Source organism: Fundulus heteroclitus, chromosome 8 (assembly GCF_011125445.2).
Source record: "Fundulus heteroclitus isolate FHET01 chromosome 8, MU-UCD_Fhet_4.1, whole genome shotgun sequence".
Taxonomy (NCBI): domain Eukaryota; kingdom Metazoa; phylum Chordata; class Actinopteri; order Cyprinodontiformes; family Fundulidae; genus Fundulus; species Fundulus heteroclitus.
The window spans coordinates 5,477,121-5,497,550 of record NC_046368.1 but is presented as its reverse complement, the minus strand read 5'-3'; the positions used below and the strand labels follow the sequence as shown (position 1 = coordinate 5,497,550).

The 20,430-nt window shown below is 38.9% G+C and overlaps 1 protein-coding gene across 3 annotated transcripts; it reads right to left on the bottom strand.

The window, feature by feature from the left end:
* Positions 1–4,388: 4,388 nt before the first annotated feature.
* wdr91 (WD repeat domain 91) lies at positions 4,389–18,705 on the bottom strand. Of its 3 annotated transcripts, none has more exons than XM_012877505.3 (18): positions 18,476–18,705; positions 17,575–17,767; positions 17,315–17,494; positions 17,016–17,223; positions 15,799–15,881; positions 15,400–15,509; positions 11,398–11,569; positions 10,439–10,633; positions 9,899–10,068; positions 9,758–9,812; positions 9,570–9,665; positions 9,248–9,342; positions 7,874–8,027; positions 7,512–7,620; positions 6,553–6,665; positions 6,356–6,463; positions 6,094–6,183; positions 4,389–4,702 (listed from the first exon to the last, which is right to left on the bottom strand). In XM_012877505.3, exons 2-18 carry the CDS (start codon positions 17,695–17,697, stop codon positions 4,538–4,540), a joined length of 2,226 nt encoding a protein of 741 aa, XP_012732959.2. In that variant the 5' UTR covers positions 17,698–17,767; positions 18,476–18,705; the 3' UTR covers positions 4,389–4,537. The 3 variants fall into 3 exon arrangements, with proteins under 3 accessions (XP_012732959.2, XP_021179706.2, XP_012732960.2); XM_021324031.2 differs by having other exon boundaries at positions 17,575–17,747; XM_012877506.3 differs by having other exon boundaries at positions 17,575–17,718.
* Between the last annotated feature and the right edge of the window lie 1,725 nt (positions 18,706–20,430).

Here is a 20,430-nt window from a genome sequence, read left to right as displayed (position 1 = left end):
ATGTTACCCTGAGCTACCTCTATAGTTATGCTGCTATAGGCTTAGGCTGCTGGAGGACATCAGGGCCTATTTCTCTCTCTCTGCTGAGTTCTCCTACTGCTCTCCAATCTGCATTGCTTGTTGTTATTTCAGCTTTTAACTTTTTGTTCCGTCATCTTTCTCTTCATAGAAGGTACACCTGGTCTGGCGTTCTGTTAGCTGTGACATCATCAGGGGAGGCAGATCATCCTCTATTACCATCTACCATAGAAAGTACTCCTGGGTCAATGTGAGCTTCTGTGCTTTCTGTGTCTCTGCTCTGTCTTCTCTAACATAGAAAGTACTCCTGGGTCAATGTGAGCTTCTGTGCTTTCTGTGTCTCTGCTCTGTCTTCTCTAAGCCCCAGTGGGTGGAGGCAGATGAGCGTTCACACTGAGCCTGGTTCTGGTTCTGCTGGAGGTTCTCCTCCCTGTTAAAGGGGAGTTTTCCTCTCCACTGTCGCTTCATGCATGCTCAGTATGAGGGATTGCTGCAAAGCCATCAACAATGCAGACGACTGTCCACTGTGGCTCTACGCTCTTTCAGGAGGAGTGAATGCTGCTTGGAGAGACTTGATGCAACCTGCTGGGTTTCCTTAGAGAGGAAACTTTCTCACCAACCTGGAGGATCTGATGGAGTCTGACTTTGGAAAGAGCCTTTAGATGATGGTGCTATGTAAATAAAATTAAATTGAACTGAATATTTTACCTGTTATCACTATCATACAGTGCAGTGAAAAAGTATTTATTCCCTTACAGATACGTTTTGGTTTTGCATTTAAATGTTTCAGATCTTCAAACAAATGTTAAGATCAGGCAAAAACAAAGAAAATCTGAGTAAACAGAAAAGCTCCAAACGAGCCTGGCCCAGAGTGAAAATTAATCGACCTCCTTGTTAAATCGCGAACTACCTCTGACTAATTTTATTATTCACACTTAGCTTTGATTAGTGTCCAGACTAGTAGAATAAAAAAAGACTGAAACCGAACCTGTCTGGCACCATGAAGTAGGCTAAGAGATCTCAAACAGCAACAGATTGGACCACGATCTGAAGAACTTCAAGAAAAATTGAGGAAAAAAAGTCTGACATCTGTCAGCCTGGAAAGGGCTCCAGGTCCGTTTGTAAGCCTTTGGGACTCCAGAGAACAATAGAGAACAGTTATCCACACACAGAGAACATGAAACACTGTAGAACCTTCCCAGGAGAGGCAAACCCACCACAATCACTCCAGAACCTCATCAACGGCTCATCCAGGAGGTTCCAGAAGAACCCAGAACAGCATTTTAAGCTCTGCAGGCCTCACTGCCTCAGATATGTCCTGCCTGCATAGATAATTCAGCGTAAAAGCGTCAAGAATGAGTAAACATCACCACAGCGCTTTAAACGCATTGGAAACCCGTAACCTGCAGAGAAGCCGGCCTTGATTTATCATCTAAAGCTTAAAACATCACCTGGATCGCAGGTATGACTGGTAACCAGGAGGAAACTGCGCTCCATATCACGGTCAGTGCTATAATAAAATAAAAAAGACTTCAAAGAAATTTGAAGAAGCCTGGATGTTGGCAGGAAGACAGAAACGTGTTTCCATACATTATATTTCTGCAGTTTCATAGAAGAAAGCAGGTTGTGGACTAAAACCCAATTAGATTTCACCTGCAGTACTTTCCATTTGTTTGATTTAATCCCATTTCAGCATCAATAATACATTGATGTTATCATTGCTGCCAGTAAGTCACAGCAAAGTCCTGGAGATGGAAAAAGTTTATTTTATATATGCAATAAAAGGGATAACTGGGATTAAATTTACCGCAGTAATTATAGATTCACTGACCTTGTGGCCAAAAAAACTTTAACCCTGCAGTGACCTCATTTCCATTATCGCTTCTGCTTTTCACTGACAAATAGAATTGATCAAAAACTAGATAGAATCATATCATTTGACTAGTTTGCATAAAAATGTTAAATGCTAGAGCTACACCTGGATGGCAGGTATGACTGGTAACCAGGAGGAAACTGCGCTCCATGTCACAGTCAATGCTATAATAAAATAATGAAGACTTCTAAGAAATTTGAAGAAGCCTGGATGTTGGCAGGAAGACGGTGCAGTTAATGTTTCATTGGAGGTTTTTGTTTTGCTTGAATAGGACATCATAAAAATAAAGATGCATAAAGGTAAAATAAAGACAGACAGTGATAAGATAAACTCACAAAAACAATCTCCGCCCTGCGCTCTGGTCTTTATAAGGAAGGACCAACGCACCGCCAGGTTAGATCTGAGATCACCGCTACAGGTAAGACCTGCGCATCCATTTCCTTATTTTAGTTCTCAGCTTCCAGATGTAGGAGCTGCTCCTTTAGTTGCAGTCACAGCTGACCGCCTTCCCTTTACTCCTCTGATACGCCTACTTCATGCTGTCAGACCGGTCCAGTTCATCTCCATGTTGTGTTTGCAGCCTCCTGAAGCCATGGCCTCCAGCCTTCCTCTCATCGTGCTGCTCCTCTGCTCTGTGGGCGTGGCTCACTCGTACCTCAGGGTGTACAATCTGAGGGCCACAGGTCTGCGGCCCGACCAGACCAGCAACGCAGACGGCTTCCTGAAGGTCTACTGCGGCTCCAGGTTTCTGGGTCAAACGCACGTTTACAACAACCATCCAAACCCCTCCTGGCCAGAGAGCTTTTCTTACCCCAGAGCCAAGCAGAACGACAATCTGCGGGTCCGAGTTTACGACAAGGACGTCGTCTTTGATGATGAGCTGGGAAGCTGCTCGACTCGTATCAGGAGGGGAAACTCCAACATGCATTGTAGTCTGAGGAAGGGGGGAACCCTGTACTTCTCCTACAGCTTCAGCTGAGCGTCTGGTCACACCTGTGGAGTCCAGCCGCCGGCGGTAATTCTTTGTAAAGCCCGAATTTCTTTGTCCGCCAGAGATCATTTTATGTTGTTTTTTTTTCTAAATGAATGAATGAGTTTCAACTTTCAGATCAAACATGAAAACTAAAAGGATCAAATTATTCAAACATCTGTGATAAATAAAATAAAATAAAATAAAGTTGTTTAAGCCAAACTTTATGGTGTGTGGCGTCGTTTTTCTGTGCTGGAGCTGGAAAAACACAACTTTGCTGATTACTGCGCCTAATAATTGATCGATAGATTGATCTACAGGACTGTCTCAGAAAATTAGAATATTGTGATAAAGTTCTTTATTTTCTGTAATGCAATTACAAAACATGAAATGTCATACATTCTGTATTCATTACAAATCAACTGAAATATCACAAGCCTTTTATTGTTTTAATATCGCTGATTATGGCGTACAGCTTAAGAAACCCAAATATCCTATCTCAAAATATTAGAATATGGTGAAAAAGTATACTAGTAGGCTATTCAACTAATCACTTGAATCGTCTAATTAACTGGAAACACTGCAGGGTTTCCTGAGCCTTGAAAAACACTCAGCTTGGTTCAGTAAACTAAATCCCAAGTATGGTAGTGGTTAAGAGACGACATCAGATTCTCACAGTAACTGGTGTACTGACCATGGCATTACTGTCCTTGATTGGCCTGCCAATTCCCCTGACCTGAACCCCATAGAGAATTTGTGGGCTATTGTGAAGAAGAAGCTGAAAGACACCAGAGCCAACAATGCAAATGAGCTAAAGGCCGCTATTGAAGCATCCTGGGCATCCATAACACCTCAGCAATGCCACAGGCTGATTGCCTCCATGCCACGCCGCATTGATGCACTAATCTGTGCAAAACGATTCCCAACCAAGTACTGAGTGCATTAATGGACATTTTCAAATGTTTCATTTTGTTTTGCTGTTCTTTTTTTTTTACTTGGTCTGAGGAAATATTCTAATATTTTGAGATAGGATATTTGGGTTTCTTAAGCTGTAAGCCATAATCAGCGATATTAAAACAATAAAAGGCTTGCGATATTTCAGTTGATTTGTAATGAATCCAGAATGTATGACATTTCATGTTTTTTAATTGCATTACAGAAAATAAAGAACTTTATCACAATATTCAAATTTTCTGAGACAGTCCTGTATCTGCTGGTTAATTTAAAGATAAACTCAGAGCTTCATCTTCCAGCTCAACTGCATCCAGTCAACCAAACACGTCAGATACGTAAACTTCTGCAAGTATTTGGTTTGAGAGATGAGAATGGACAATAAACTCCAGAAGCCTTTACCCCAGATATGAATATAGGCGTGTAATAAATAGAGCAGGTATGAATATTTAGCCTGGCTGCTCAGCTGGTGAACAGTTTCATGTCAGATCTGCTGTAATTCTGCTAAAATGATGCTGAATCTGTCGCCGCTTCCGTCTGCAAACCTCAACGGGTGAAAGAACCGAGCTGCAGGCGTTAGGTGGAACCTCAGGTCAGACTTTAATGCTGATTGAAACCTGAAACAGGAACAGACATCAGACTACGTCGGTAACTGCACACTGAATCAGTTTTAGGAATCATCTTCCACCCCCGACGCCTCCAGTTGTCCCCGTTACGCCCGCGGGTCACGACTTCTGGGCCAACAGCGTGCTCAGCTTGATCTTCCCGTCCATGGAGGCCGTGAGGCAGGTGCCGCAGTCGACCGCGGAGCACCAGTCCACCGTCACCACCGGGGCTTTGTGCCCGCCCAGCGACAGCACCCTCTCCAGGGCTGGCTCGTCATTGGTCACCTGGAGGAGGAAGAGGAGGAGGAGGAGGAGCAAAGTGTGAGAGCAATACGAACAAAGATGGGTTCCTTTAGCTCTTTTTTTTTTTTCGTTTCTAAAGTCCAGGCTGATCTGGGTCAAAGATTTAAAAATTGATGCACAGATTAAATTTGTAATCAAGTCCAGTTTTCATCATTTGAATCAACCGGCTAAAGTTAAACCTCTCCTTGAGATTTTGATTCATGCTTGTATTACGACTCGTTTAGATTACTGCCTTTAATTGTCTTTAATTAAACGTCTTCGCACGTCTTTTAACTGATACATAGAGACGAGAACATGTCACTCCTGTTTTGGCGTAACTATATCGGCTTCCAGTTTGTTTCTGAATAGATTTTAAAGGTTTTTTTCATGTGTTTTTAAGTGTTTTTTATGGTCTTGCCCCTCAAAGCTACGCTCCCTGCAGCTCAGCTATTGTTGGTTTTCCTGAAGCCAAAGAGGAAGATGAGCGGCGAGCAGTGAAGCCGACTCACTCGCTGTTTTTAAATCTTCCCTTAAAACACATTATTTCTCTTTGGCTTTTATCCTTTGAAAAATTGTTCTTTTTTATTTATTGTGTTTTTGTTATTAGTTTCATTATCCTGATGTTTTATTAACTGCTGATGGTTTTATTGTATTTTTGCTTGCTAGAGCTGGCAAAGGTATTTCTGTATTTTATTTGTCTTAATTTGGTCAACGGTGTTGCTATTAAATTCTAATGAGCAGAGAAACATTTCAGAGATTAAATTGGACAGTAAAATTGCTCAGATTTTAGTTTTTTTTAGCATAAAAGTAAATAAAAATACATGTAAGACCAAAAACAACTGTTTGGATCATTTTAACAAATGTTTGTCACACAATGTTTGCAGGTATTCAATCAGAGGTTGCCACACTTTAAGAAAAGTAATTTTTCTTTCATCACGTATCGTATTTTCTCTAAATACAAAGTATTAACCAGGTCTCTAAGCCATATTCTGGGGGTTTGGACCTGAACGTACTTTCCATGACATTAAAAGCAGCTTCTTTGCAGCGATGAGACAATAAGAAACTAAATGTTTTTGTCTTGATTCTAAACTGTTGAGTTCATCTGATTTCCCAAAGATAATCGAGAAAGGGTCAGGGAGTTAAAATAGACTTAATAATCCGGGATATAATTTATTAAAGTGCTTTATAAATAAAGTTGTATTGTATTTTTGTACTGACATTTGCTCGTTTGCATCCTTTATCTGAGCGAGACGTAACAGAACTGCTACAGACGACAGAAAGGATCTCACTGGTGGAAAGTATCAGTCAGAAGAAGGTTTTATCTGCACTAATTTAGACAAATGTAGATGAGAAGGCTGTGAACAAAGCAGTTAGTTAGATGTTGGGGTACCTACTCTGTATATGAGTCCTCCGGCACTGGAGCAGGTCAGGACGTGTTGTCCCTCAGAGTCAAACGCAAACAGCCGTCCCCTGGGAACCTGGACCTTTACAACACATCGTTAAGATCAGACCCAATTATCCATCAGCCCCATTCAAGGTGGATGCAAATCGGAGATGTTTGGTTTAATCTTCTTCTCCTGTCAGTGGGTTTGGGCCTAACCCTTTGTCAAAGTGATTAACGTGTGACTTTCTATCTGCACATAACTCAGGACTCGCCTGTTTGTAGCCGCTGTACCCGGACAGGACAAAGGGACCCGTGGCGTCCGGAGGCAAGGCCTGGTCCGACTGCTTCACCCCGCAGCGGTGGATGTTCCACTGGATGAACTGCACACAAACACGTCGGCTTCACAAACCTCGGTCACCGACGGACGCAGAGCCCACCGAGGCGTGCCTTCGCCCGCTCGCTCGCTCACCTTCCCGTCCTCGCCGACGCTGAACACGGTGTTCTCGTCGTAGCTGAACTCCACGCTGTAAACCTCTCCGTCGTGAGCTCGCCAGCTCATGGCGCTCTCGTACCGCTGCATATCTACGGCGGGAACAGGCAGATCAGATCCGTTCAGTCCGGCAGGCGTACCACCACAGCTTGTAACTAAGATGCAATTACTATTTAATACATTGCACAATAACCTGTGCAATAACACTGTTAAATAATCCTGTTTAATAAGCGATGTAGTTTCCTAATTAATAAAGCCATAACCTTGACGCTCTTCTTTTCCCCTCTGTAATCCACTTCTTGGCTAAAACTAACCAAACAGGAACCTCTCCGTTAGGTTCAACCATTTACTTGGAAAAAATATAAACGATACAGGAATGAAATATCCAGCAAAAAATAAAACAATAAAAGAAGTTTAGGAGAAATGTGAACAAGGTCAAAAAACCAATTGCCTGACTAACCTGAAGCCGAAGCCACACCCCTAATATTCCAGAAACTCACTAACCTGCAACTAAATATGCACATTTGTTCCTTACACATGAGAACCTTTTACTTTCTTGTATATTAATTGCAATCCATCAATAATCCTTTTTATCTTAACCTAAACAGAATTTGGGCTCCTACAAGCGACTTCAGCTGTATAGATATCTCACTATCACACTGTGTTCTTACCCGGTACCACTTAATGTAAAACGTCATTCCATTTGTATATAAGTCACCCTAAATATCTGCTTTTTCCCCCTGTACTTTTATTTATTTTTCATTTTTTGATACACTGTACATATGTGGATACACTCTATGTATCTTATGCACCTCTCCTCCTTTTGGCACCCTCTTTTTGTTTATTAAGCCACTGTGTGACAAGTAAATTTCTCCAATGTGAGATCAATAAAGCCCTATCTTATATTATCTTATTTTATTTTATATTAAAATACCAACCGAAGAGCCGGATGACCCCGTCGGCCGCTCCGGTTACCAGCAGGTTCCCATTGTGGTTGAAGGCTGTGCAGTTTATGGCTACCGGCTCAGGATCCAGAGAGAACTGGAGCTGGGAGGCAGTTCAGTGAGGATTTAATTATTAACACGTGGCACCCAATTTAAAGGTGAAATATTCTCCAAAATATGCAATCAGCAAAGCAGCAAAAAATAAATACATTTCAGAGAAAATAATATGAATGTTCAGCCTTTACGTTTTAATTTAAGATATAAAACAGTTCTGTTCTCGTCCACATTTATTCACGTTTAGCATCGTATGAACCACGTAAAAACTGGACATAAAGCTTTATTAACCGGTTCTCCACCTGCTGTTTGACAGTCTTGGTGTCCCAAAGCAGCAGCTGACCGGACACCGGTATGGGAAGCCGAGGGACAGAATCAGCACTTCCAGACCGACTGAGAGCCGCAGCTGAGCAGACGAACGACGAACCGCTTGGACTGCAAGCTAACGACAAAATCCTGACAGACCAAAGAGTTACATTGTCAACATTTATTCTAGAAAACATAAAAAAAATATAAAAATATGTTCACGGCTCCATGACAAAATACTTAACTCCAATGTTGAGCTTGTCAGAAGCTACTAATAATATTTCAATACTTTTATTTTTATTTACTAAACACACATTTTAGAAGTACTTAGCAACCAGCAAGTGAGCCCGTTGATTACCTTCATTAAAAATAATTCATAATTTTGTCCCAGAAATTCATGAAAGTGCAAAAACGAACTAATTCAAGCTGAATTAAGTTTGATAGATTCAAGGAAAAATATTCAGCAATCAGCTGCCAGGTGCTTCACCGTTTCATTTAGACGCTCACGGCCTGCTAAGCGCTAATTTCCCTCAGTAATTAGCTGTTCTTATGCTGTAATGATATGATCTGGCTTACTAGTGGATTAAAGAGTAATATTAAGTCTTCACCTCTTGACATTTTAACTTTGACAATCCCCGAGGAAAAAGAAACATCACCAGGCAGCAAAGTGTTTTGTTGTAGCATTTAGCAGCTAATAAGGCTGCTAGTTGCTAACTTCTCAGTCATTTGTACATCCTTTATGTCATGTCTCTGGCCTGTTTATCCATGATTGTGCGATACAAAGTCTATTCTTAGTTCAGTTTATTGTTTAACAGCCTTAAAAGTCAAATAAAAATCACTATATGCCAAGTGCTACGCTGCAGCATTTAGCAGCTAACAGCTTAGCTAGCGGCTAACCTTCCTCAGCCTGTTGATTTATGTAGACGTTTGATGAATGAAAGTGTAAAGTTGACTATGATTGTGTTTCTCGTTGGTCTTTAATTATTTCTGAGGTGAAAAGACATCAGAAACTATTTAGTGGTTAAGTTTAGCATTGACTGGGAAACCTTTATCACTATTACTTTATTCACACATACTACCATTTTAACCCAGTTTCAGCAGTTGATCATCTATGCTTGTTTTATTTTGCTTTATGGCAATGAGACCATTTTAAAGTAAGAAAGAAATGTGTTTCTATGACTAAACAATGGAATAAACATCTGATTACCCACTGAAACATAACGCTGCTGTGATTTCTCATTAAAAGGCTCCATATATGCTTACTGAAATTCATCCATCTTTAGACTAGAAAGAGCATTTTTAACACGTTTTAAGTAGATTTTTAGCTTGCAGATAGGAGTACGACGATTAACCCAGACAGGCAGGTTTACCGTGGATGAGTTTCACTGATGTTCATTTCATACAGATTCTTCTTGGCATCTGTGTCGTAGAGTCGCACCGTGCCGACGCCGCTGCCTAATAACAGCTGACCAAACACAAAAAAAAAAAAAAAAATATTTATATCAACTTTAGTTGTTGTCCTGTGCAAAAGTCTTGTATTCAATCCTGTCAATTTGCTCCCATGTAGGCAGATTTTCTTAATTGAAAATTCAGCCTGTATGCAAAAATTTAAATAAATAAAAAAACGGAGGCTGTATCAAGACCTTTCCTCACAGCAGACAGTTTGAGTTTGGCTCAATGATAAGTTTTTACCAGTCTGTCTGGTTTGGTAGCCCACTCCAGGGACAGTAACGGAGACTTGGACATGATGGTGGCTTTGGTCTGCATAATGGGGTTGAAGGACCACACCTTAGCAGAGGGGAGAAAGTCATGTCAGTTTGATCGGAGGTTAGTTGACTTTAGAAGATAATAGAAGACGATAAAGGAAAAAAAAAAAATACTTTTATGACTCCGTCCACGTCCAAACTGGCAACCCGACGCCCGGAGCTGTCGACCCTGCAGATCAACAGAACGGAGCTGAATTGATTTGGTTTGATTTTAAAGCCCAACGTTCTTCAGGTGTGACGGCGCTGAATCCGTACCTGCAGTGCATGATGGAGGAGTGATGTTCTCCATACTCCTCCTGACTGAGTTTGATGAAAGGCTGCTCCACGGGCAGACCTCCTTCCCCCCTGCTGGAGGAGTCAGGAGATTCCCCCGATAGGTTCTTGGCAGGCGTCGGGTCTACGTCCTCTCCTTTGTTCTCCTGTGTCTGTGGGGAAGCGCCAGAATAAAGTAAAACTCCTCAGATTTGTATCTTACTTACACTGCGAAAAGAGAACTAAAAATAAGTTAAATTTTCTTGAAATGAATGTATTTACCCTTGATTTGAGCAGGTAAATAAGATTATTTGCCAACGGAATGAGTATTTATACCTCTAAAATAAGATAATTAGATATACTGCACTTGAAATAAGATGATGGAGATGAATTGTTCCTATATTAAGTGCTAAAATCTTATTCCATTGGCAAATAGTCTTATTTACCTGCTCAAATCAAGGGCAAATACACTCATTTTAAGAACATTTGACTTGTTTTTAGTTCTATTTTTGCAGTGTAAGAGTTGTGCTGGCTGTGGAGCACCTGTGGGGAAGGTCTGGAGAGAAGCTCCTTCCTCTCTTTCTCGTGCTCCTGGATTCTCTTGTGTCTGGTATTGTGGTTTGTCGTCTGGTTCGCTGACTGGTTTGTCGTCTGCTGAGACTGGGAACTTGCGGATTCGCTGGATGACGCCTGGCTGGAAGCTGCCTTTACCTCCTTCGCCTCTTTAGACTTTGCCGCCTAACACAAAGACAGAAAAGACTATGACACTAACTGAAGAACACTGGTATATTAAATGTATCTATCTTAGAAAAGCTATGACATTTAATGCAAAAAGTTACAACTTTTAATAACAAATAAGAAACATTGAGTTCTATATATTTAAGGGATTTATCGACGGAAACAATCTTTGTCTTATGAAGCATTTTGCTTCAATTTAAGGTCTTTTTTATGGTCCAACTTTTATGGTTGTTTTTAACAGCAAACAGACTGGGAACAACTAATATTGTTAGATGCATAGCTTGATTGTCTTAATTTTCAACAACAAAAACATAAAAAAAGCACCAAAAGGTATTCACAGATGCCTATACAGTACTGACAAGCTCCTCATGTTGCATTTTCTATCTACAGCGCACAGTAAAGTCACACGTTAAATACCTAAAAAGCCCCTAAAGTACCAAGAAAGTGCAGGTACTAGCAAACATTTAGTTAAATATTTAAAGGACTCTTTGTTTATATTTGTATTTAAACACCAAAAAGTCAACTGGAGGTACCAGAAAGGTACCTAGTTACTGTTTAGTAAAGTAATGGCGATCCAGAAAAGTAACCCATTCCAGGAAAGACGTCCTAAATACTCGGACAGCAACCTTTTTAATGAAAGGACCTCCAGGTACTGGGAAGAAACTGGCAGGCATCCTGACATAAACCTAACCGTCCGGTTCCCCTGGGACACTTTCGCTCCTGCGCCGCGGGTTTCCAGACCTCCTGCCAACGTCTGCCGTCACCTGATTGACTGACGTCTCCTTTCTGCCCACTGCTGCCTGGCTTGGAGAAGATCCCAGCGTAATGGGAGGTGCTTTCACCGGAGTACGCTTGCCCTGAGGCAGGAATGTGGAGAGGAAGTTCCTGGAAGGAGTGGTGGTGGCGCTGCTGGGTCGCTGACTCCACACCAAGTCCCTGCGACACATAAAGAGTTCAACAAATACAGTTGAACTGGTTAAAAATGAGTCAAACCTGAACGCAATAACAAGGAAAAAGCCTTCCGCATATTTTACAGAAAACCCCTGATAGTTGGGGCGGTTGCTTATTTGGACGATTATCACACAAAGCAACACAAGAGATTCCTTTATTGCCAAGAATTTCACCTTTATTAATATATTTTAATAACTTTGCCCAAAATAGTCAGTTTATCTGATTCCTAATTTATGTATTTGTACTAATGCTGGGATGGACTCACAAGTCCTGCAGGGATTTCAAATAAACAACAACCAACAGCAAAATCAGTGGTAACAATCCGATAAAAGATCAAACTTTACTAAGAGTCTGTAATATCACAAATCAGGCGGTATTCACAGGTACGAGGCGAGGACGGACGCAGAACTGAACTTTTCCATTGTTCTGGAGCAGTTTCTGTGCTTCTTTAGAGATCTAACACACTTTTTATTTAAAAAACATTTACAAAGTTCTGAATCAGACCCATGAACAATCCAATTTATTAATCCTTTGTGCTCTTTTTGCATATATAGAGGTTTTAGTCAAATGTTTGTTCCATTAACAGGACTTCCTGACCTCATGTGATTCTGTATTGATCAAATTTTATATTTACAAAGATAATTAATAAAAATGTATTTATGGCACAGAAGTAGAAACTCTCATATTTTGCTCCAGGCTTCATCTGGAGTTTTTCCAGATGGGTTTTATTTCCATAAACTGGTGTTTATTGCAAATGTATTTCTACAAATGGATCATGGACAAGGATAACAATTCATCAGGTGAATTGTTTATTTGGCAACATCATCACAGCACAGGTTTAAACACTGTAACAGCAGAAATAAATAAGCATGTACAGTAAATTAGGTCAAAGCAGTATGTAAATGTTAAAACACACAAAACAGCTCAATTACAGGAAAAAGTGCTTAAAATTGTGTTGTTTTTTTAAAGTGACTCTGTAATAAATATGGAGTTATGAGGTTTTCAAAAACATTCTCCATTAAATATTGAACTAAAAACACAGGAGTAAAAAAAGGGGGAAAAAACATGGCAAAACATGACTAAGAGGCTGAAAAAGTCATTTACAAGGTTTGGCAATATTCAGACATCAGTTTAAAATAGATACCCACTACCTTCTCTTTTTTTTTTTTTTACACAAACACCGTTCACGAAAAAAAAAATCTAGTTTTCTTCAAATGTTATCAACATGTGGGTGAGTCTTTAAACTGAAATATTAATGTCTCCATATAGTTTGACCAAAGGGTTTAGATACGTTTTGTTGGCTGCCATGCCACCAGTACAACAGAAAAGAAAAGCTGCTGTAATTTGCTGCCGTTCCAGTTCAGAGGATTCAGACATAAACTTTTTAGCAAACATGGTTTATCAGGAGGTGGTCGGCACCACTGCAGTCTGACACAACACTGCTAAAAGGTTACGAACATGACGGGCAATCAATGAAATAACATCATAACGCTGTTAGCTGAAGGAGAGCTAAGGGATCATGCTAAACTGCCAAAATCATAATTTAAGGAGCACAAAGCAGGAGCGTACAACTTAAAATTGTTGGACAATTAAAAAGGTTCTGACTGAGATAAAACATTTGTATGTGTGGTTAAGTACTGGTTTTAAAGTGAGTAAGAAGGTCAAACCAATTTATGTGAAGCATCTAAATATGCTAATACACAGTAGACGAACAGCCTTACGTTGTTTTCTAATTTGATTTTCTAGTATATAGAAAATTTCCCTCATGATTAAAGCTGACTAAAAAAGACAAGTGTATTTTCTTGGTAAAATTATTAAAATATGACTAAAAAATACTAATTATTACTAAACATATTATTAAAATAAAATTAAAAAAATACTAAAAATAAAAATTGTCTAGCAATTAAAGTGCAGCAAAAAGCCAGTCAGTGCAAACAACATTAACAATAAAGCTGAATATTAATGACGTTAGAGAAAAAAAGCTAAGTGCTAAATACATTACAACCAAAACTAAAGGATGAAAACATGAAGCTAAGAGCTGACAATACTGAAGCTACATGCTAACACTATTAACATACAGAATAAACTAACAACACTAGAAGTAGTCCTACAATTAAATGTTAAAAACATAAGTTAAGCTAAGAGCTAACAATATTAGCACTGAAGTTGCATGCTAACACTATTAACATACAAAATAAACTAACACTAGAAGTAGTCCTACAACTAAATGTTGAAAACATAAGTTAAGCTAAGAGCTAACAATATTAGCACTGAAGCTGCATGCTAACACTATTAACATACAAAATAAACTAACACTAGAAGTAGTTCTACAACTAAACGTTGAAAACATAAGTTAAGCTAAGAGCTAACAATATTAGCACTGAAGCTACATGCTAACACTATTAACATACAAAATAAACTAACACTAGAAGTAGTCCTACAACTAAATGTTGAAAACATAAGTTAAGCTAAGAGCTAACAATATTAGCACTGAAGCTACATGCTAACACTATTAACATAAAAAATAAACCAACAACACTAAAAGAAGTCCTACAACTAAATATTGAAAACAAAATTTAAGTTAAGAGCTGATGATATTAGTTTCGAAGATAAATGCTAATAAACATTACCATTCTAGCCAAAGGCTAAAAACATTGGCGCTAAAGGTAAAAGCTAACAACATTAATCCTGAAGCTAAAGCATAGAGAAAAAAACTAGGGAACCATGTTCTTTAACATGTTTCAGTGACTGTAACTTAAATGTTGTACTAACTCAATCAACCCAAGTTTCTTTAAAGATTGCTTGTAGTGGACGGATCTCTAGTTGCAACTTATAAATGGATTTAAAAAAAAGCATTTATTACTTTCTGCATTTCCAGTCTTGCTCACTTCACCCTGGACATTTTTTGGGGATGATAGAAAGCTGTCATGTGACGTAAATATGTCATTTCTAAGCTGCCAGTTGTATTTTCAAACATGTTTTTAATTCTTCTCGAACAGACTGAGAGCAGCTATACGCCAATCATTGTCTACTGTGTGTAACTGAGGTCATGTGACTGTAATAACTGCCAAACAAAAACATTAGCATTGCATGAAAATTCAACCAGTATCCTCATCACTAAAGCAAAATGTTAGCAAAATCAGTCCAGATTAGCACTGAACAGAAATGCTAGAGCTTTACTGCTGAAGCTAAATTCTCACAAAATAAGCACAGAAGATGAAAGTTAAAACATTTGCATTTAGGGTAAAGGCTAATATCGTTGGTAAATAAGCTAAATGCTAACTAAATAAAACATTAAAATATTAGATTAAACAGAAAACAACAGCACTTAAGCTTAATTCTAGCATTAGCACTGAATGCAAATGTTAAAAGCTAGCATTGAAACTAAATCCTTATAACTTTAGCAGCACTCTTGGCACTAAAATTAAAAGGTAATGAAATATAGCACAGCAGTTGAAGGGCTAAAACTAAAACCATTTAGGGACAGGTGTTTGCAATCACTCCTGTCCCTAAATAAATGAGAAGAATAGTGGCAGTAAAGCTGAACATTACCAATATTAGCATTAGAGTTGAAGCCAAAACAGCAATAACTGATGTTTTTGTATTTTCTGGTGAAAATTAAAATCTAGATAATACAGAAATGAAAACAGTAGTAAAAACTACTTTGACGTTTTTCAGCTCTCGTAACAAATTATGACCTTCGGGCATGGCATCAGGTTGCTAAGCATGTTTTAAATTATAATTAAAAATTGACACAAAAGGCACTAAGATTTGTTGGAGTCAGTCATCGGTAAAGAGAGATCTTAGAGGCTCACAGCTCAGTGTCTCCCAGGCGGTCCATGTTCTGGACATACAGCGGCAGCTTATGCTGGACCATCTGGTCTCCGTCCTTTTGGTCCCGGCTTTCAGTCTGTAGGGCGAAAATCTAGAAGAAAAAGAGACAAACACGTCAGCATGATCCAACATCATTATGTAAACCTTAGCTGGTGGCTCTGATGCATACAGGCGTTAGCTAAGACAGAGCCAGGATAGAGAGACATCAGCAATAACATCAGAGCAGCAAAAACACTGAAACAGCTCAATGTCCAGACCTGACTGAAATGCAGTGGAAGGTCGGACAGAAAACCTGCAGACAGTTATTGCTGCTTAAGGCCACTGGATCACAGGCTGGTTTTAAGTCTTTCACCTATGGCTACAAGTTGCTTCATTCTCACCATCTGGCGGAGCTGGTCGTTCTCTTCGGTCAGACTTGTCATCTTCTGGACTTCGGCGTCGAAGTTCAGCAGCACAGGCTGAGGTGGAACACAGTTAAGAACCAGAAGCCAGCAGATTTACATTCAGACGTCCAACAAATGTTGTTTCTGTTGAACAAAACTGATTACCATCGAGCTTCATATTGGTTTCAGCTTGTTTTGTAATTAGTTCTCAAGTTCCTCATTGCTGATGAGCGATTTTAACGGCGAGTGGTTGTATTTCTCTGTAGATCTCTGAAGGACTCTAGACACTGTACAGGACTGTCTCAGAAAATTAGAATATTGTGATAAAGTTCTTTATTTTCTGTAATGCAATTAAAAAACATGAAATGTCATACATTCTGGGTTCATTACAAATCAACTGAAATATCGCAAGCCTTTTACTGTTTTAATATCGCTGATTATGGCTTACAGCTTAAGAAACCCAAAAATCCTATCTCAAAATATTAGAATATTGTGAAAAAGTATACTAGTAGGCTATTCAACTAATCACTTGAATCGTCTAATTAACTGGAAACACTGCAGGGTTTCCTGAGCCTTGAAAAACACTCAGCTTGGTTCAGTAAACTAAATCACAAGTATGGTAGTGGTTAAGAGACGACATCAGATTCTCACAGTAACTGGTGTACTGACCATGGCATTACTGTCCTTGATTGGCCTGCCAATTCCCCTGACCTGAACCCCATAGAGAATTTGTGGGCTATTGTGAAGAAGAAGCTGAAAGACACCAGAGCCAACAATGCAAATGAGCTAAAGGCCGCTATTGAAGCATCCTGGGCATCCATAACACCTCAGCAATGCCACAGGCTGATTGCCTCCATGCCACGCCGCATTCATGCAATAATCTGTGCAAAAGGATTCCCAACCAAGTACTGAGTGCATTAATGGACATTTTCAAATGTTGATTTTGTTTTGCTGTTATAATTATTTCTTTTTTACTTGGTCTGAGGAAATATTCTAATATTTTGAGATAGGATTTTTGAGTTTTCTTAAGCTGTACGCCATAATCAGCGATATTAAAACAATAAAAGGCTTGCGATATTTCAGTTGATTTGTAATGAATCCAGAATGTATGACATTTCATGTTTTTTAATTGCATTACAGAAAATAAAGAACTTTATCACAATATTCTAATTTTCTGAGACAGTCCTGTAGCTCTAAACTCATCTGAAGGATATGCACACACTGGAACAGGACAGACAGGAAATTGTGCAGGGAAACCAGGAAGGTGTCGGCCCACTGTCGGGAGAAGTATTGACCGAATGCCGGGTTTTGCTCGGGTGCAGGGATGAAAGGCAGGATGAACCAGTCGCGCCATTCGACCTGACCCTGCAGGTCCAAAGCCTGCCTCTGGAAGAACTCCTGAGTCTTCTCCAGGTTTCCTTTCTGAAAGGATCAAAGACAGACTGTTGATTTGCAAACCCACGTTTGTTTCTGCACAGATAGACGTTTCCCAGCTACGTCATTAAGGTGTTACCTGGATAGTGTTGATGACGTAGTACCGGTACAGGCTGGTTCTCAGTTTGTTCACAGTGGACCTGTACATGTCCTCCAGCCGGCTGAACAGACGCCGGTCCAGGTAGAGCCAGTACTCCATCAGACCAGACAGGTCGAAGCTCTGCACGAGCTGCTGCAGCTGATCGATGATTTTATCCACCTGCAGGCACACAGAGAACCCGTCAGACCGTCTACCCTCTCAGATCTCACCGGATCTGGTTCCGGTCCGGTCCTCCTCACCCGGAAGCCTTTCTCCTTGTCGGCTTTCATGTCACTGTCCAGCTGCTTCAGGGTGCCGGTGAAGCCTCTGTAGAGCAGATACTCCCGCACGTGTTTGTCCGTCCTTTCCACCGCGGAGCCCATCCTGACCTCTCAGCGCTTACGCTGCGACCCAAACAGGCAGAACACATGTACTGACAGAGGGAAAGCTGTTCCGTTTGACCACAAACAAACAGGACATTAGTTTTATTTAACATTCACAGACAGAATTATTTTTGAAAGAAATACGGATTAGCTGTAAAAAGTGTCAACTAAAAAAACAAAAACACATTTTAGGAGATTTAGTTTGAGTTTTTCTCTAAACATACAGAGCAAAAACATCTTGGGAACCATTTAAAGACCCCCAAACTATTTAAACTCCCCCTTTAACTAATCGTCTCAATATCCCAAAGCAATTCAAAGAAAGTAACTCCCACACCATGATACTACCTCCACCGTGCATCAGGAAACTATTCAGTTGTAATAACAGTCCTTCCAAGCAGATTGAGGTTTTTATAATCTTATAAAGTGGTCTTGCTCAGCAGTTCTTCAGACCTTTGCTGCGTTTTAACCCAGTTTCAAGTCCAGTAACTGACCACCTTTAGAGAAATACACTTTTCACATGTCTGTTAAGCCCCAAACTCTGACAATTGGCCCCTTGAGTCAGCAAAAAGTCTCCTAAAGTGAAGGGATGAGCCAGTTTTGTGTTGGCATATGACGGGCAGCGGTGTTAGCCGGGCCCGGAGGCTCCTTTTAACGGCCTCAGGGAGTCACATTCAATCTAAACTTTATTTTAAAAATTTTTAAAAAAAAAATAACGAAACGTTAACATCGGGTGACCGTAAACAGCGCCGCCAGGGCAGACGTGTGTCTTTGACATTACCTCCGTTAACAGATAAATGCGGGAATTTCGGTTTGTTCCGGTCGAAAAACAGCCGTGAAAACAAGCAGCGAACACGAAGCAGAAAAGATAAAGTTTCCGTTTTCAGCCGCTGGACCTCCGCAGAGCAGAGAACCGAGCCTGCATCGCGTTTTACAGGCAATAAAAACAAAATTCTGTTTAACAACAAAGAGGAACCAACTTCCCGTTAGTTACTTCCGGCTGACAGTCAGGTGATGTAGTCATGTGACCACGGCCAGATAGACAAAGCGCGCCATCTACCGGCCAACCACCATAATGGTTCGGATCATTTTTATTTAAAACTGCCTCCAAAGGGATATTTTCCAAATAATTTCTTAACCTTTATTTTTTTGTTCTACTTTACTCTTTTTTGCATTTCTTTGATTAGTTTCCTTTTACAGGGAAGTAGGTGCAACGTTTTCCTTTTAATTTCATCCAATTTGATTCAGTCTTGTTGTGCTAATTCTAGTGTCCGTCACTGCTGGACGGACGGGAAAAAAATCTGGAAATACTTTGATGCTCCTAAAAGTTTTAACATTTTATTTTGGCTATTAAATGAATTCATAATATTCCAACAATGTCTCTATAAACACTAACATAAATATTTTGCCATTTAAATACATTTATCAAACTTTAAAGGAGGAAACTACGTTAAAAAGACAAGATGTATCAAAACTGCTGCTTTTCAGTATCCTAAAAACATACTAATGAAAAACAAAATAAAGTGTTAAGATAGAATAGAAATGCCCTTTATCATCTCTCAGTGGGGAAATTCAGGTGTACCAGCAGTGACTCAGAAAGGACCATAAAAATATAAAAACCGAAAAAGTAGAACAAGACGCCGCACTTTAAGAGAATAAAGTAGAATAAATAATCTGTCTGTACCCGAGTAGGATCATTTGAATAATGTACAAAAAGTGCATGTTTATTTTTGTATAAAAACAGACTATTTACCAAGTGATGGATGTGAAATAAAATAAAGCATTTCATAAAACATAAAATGCTCATAACATTTAAAAATTAATCATCTTCAATTAATGTGTATATAAAAATCTGTAGTAATGTTTTTTATTAAAAATTGTTACACAGGATTTAAATAATGCATAAAAAGTTATGCTGATATGGGTTGTCATGGTAAAAGATTAAACATTAACTGCATAAAACAGTTAATATAAATATATCTAATATATAAAATTAGATTTTTTTATGTTAGAGTTAAGGAACTTACTTTATTTGAATAGTTTAGAAACACAAATGTAACATATTCTTTTAAATTAATCAGTCTAAAGGACTTTAAAGGAAGAAACTCGATTTAAAAAAAAGTTTAGCAACAAGGAACGAAACAAAGGATCTAAGCTGCTAATTTTCAGGATTCTATAAAGATGTTAATCAATAAAAACCTAAAGTAAAATACAAATACGATATCTAGGTAATTTAATATAATTATATACTTTAATCCAACCAAATGTGACTGATTTATTTACTGTAATGGACAAGAACATAAATCAAAACAAAATTAAAACTGTTTTATTCAAACGTCTCAGATAAAACCGGTAAAAAAATAAATGACAAAAGAAAACATTGTTTAAACTCATAGATACGGTTGAAATCATAAAATTATTACACAGAATTTAAATAATGCATTAGAAATGTATGCTGATATGGGTTGTCATGGTAAAATATGAAAAATTAACTGAATAAAACAGTTTATTATAAATAAATCAATTATAAAATCACACAAACCCGTTAAAAAATACATTGTTTAAACTCATAGATATGGTTTAATTTAAATCATAAAATTATTACACAGAATTTAAATAATGCATTAGAAATGTATGCTGATATGGGTTGTCATGGTAAAATATGAAAAATTAACTGAATAAAACACTTTATATAAATAAGTCAAATATAAAATCACACAAACCCGTTAAAAAGAA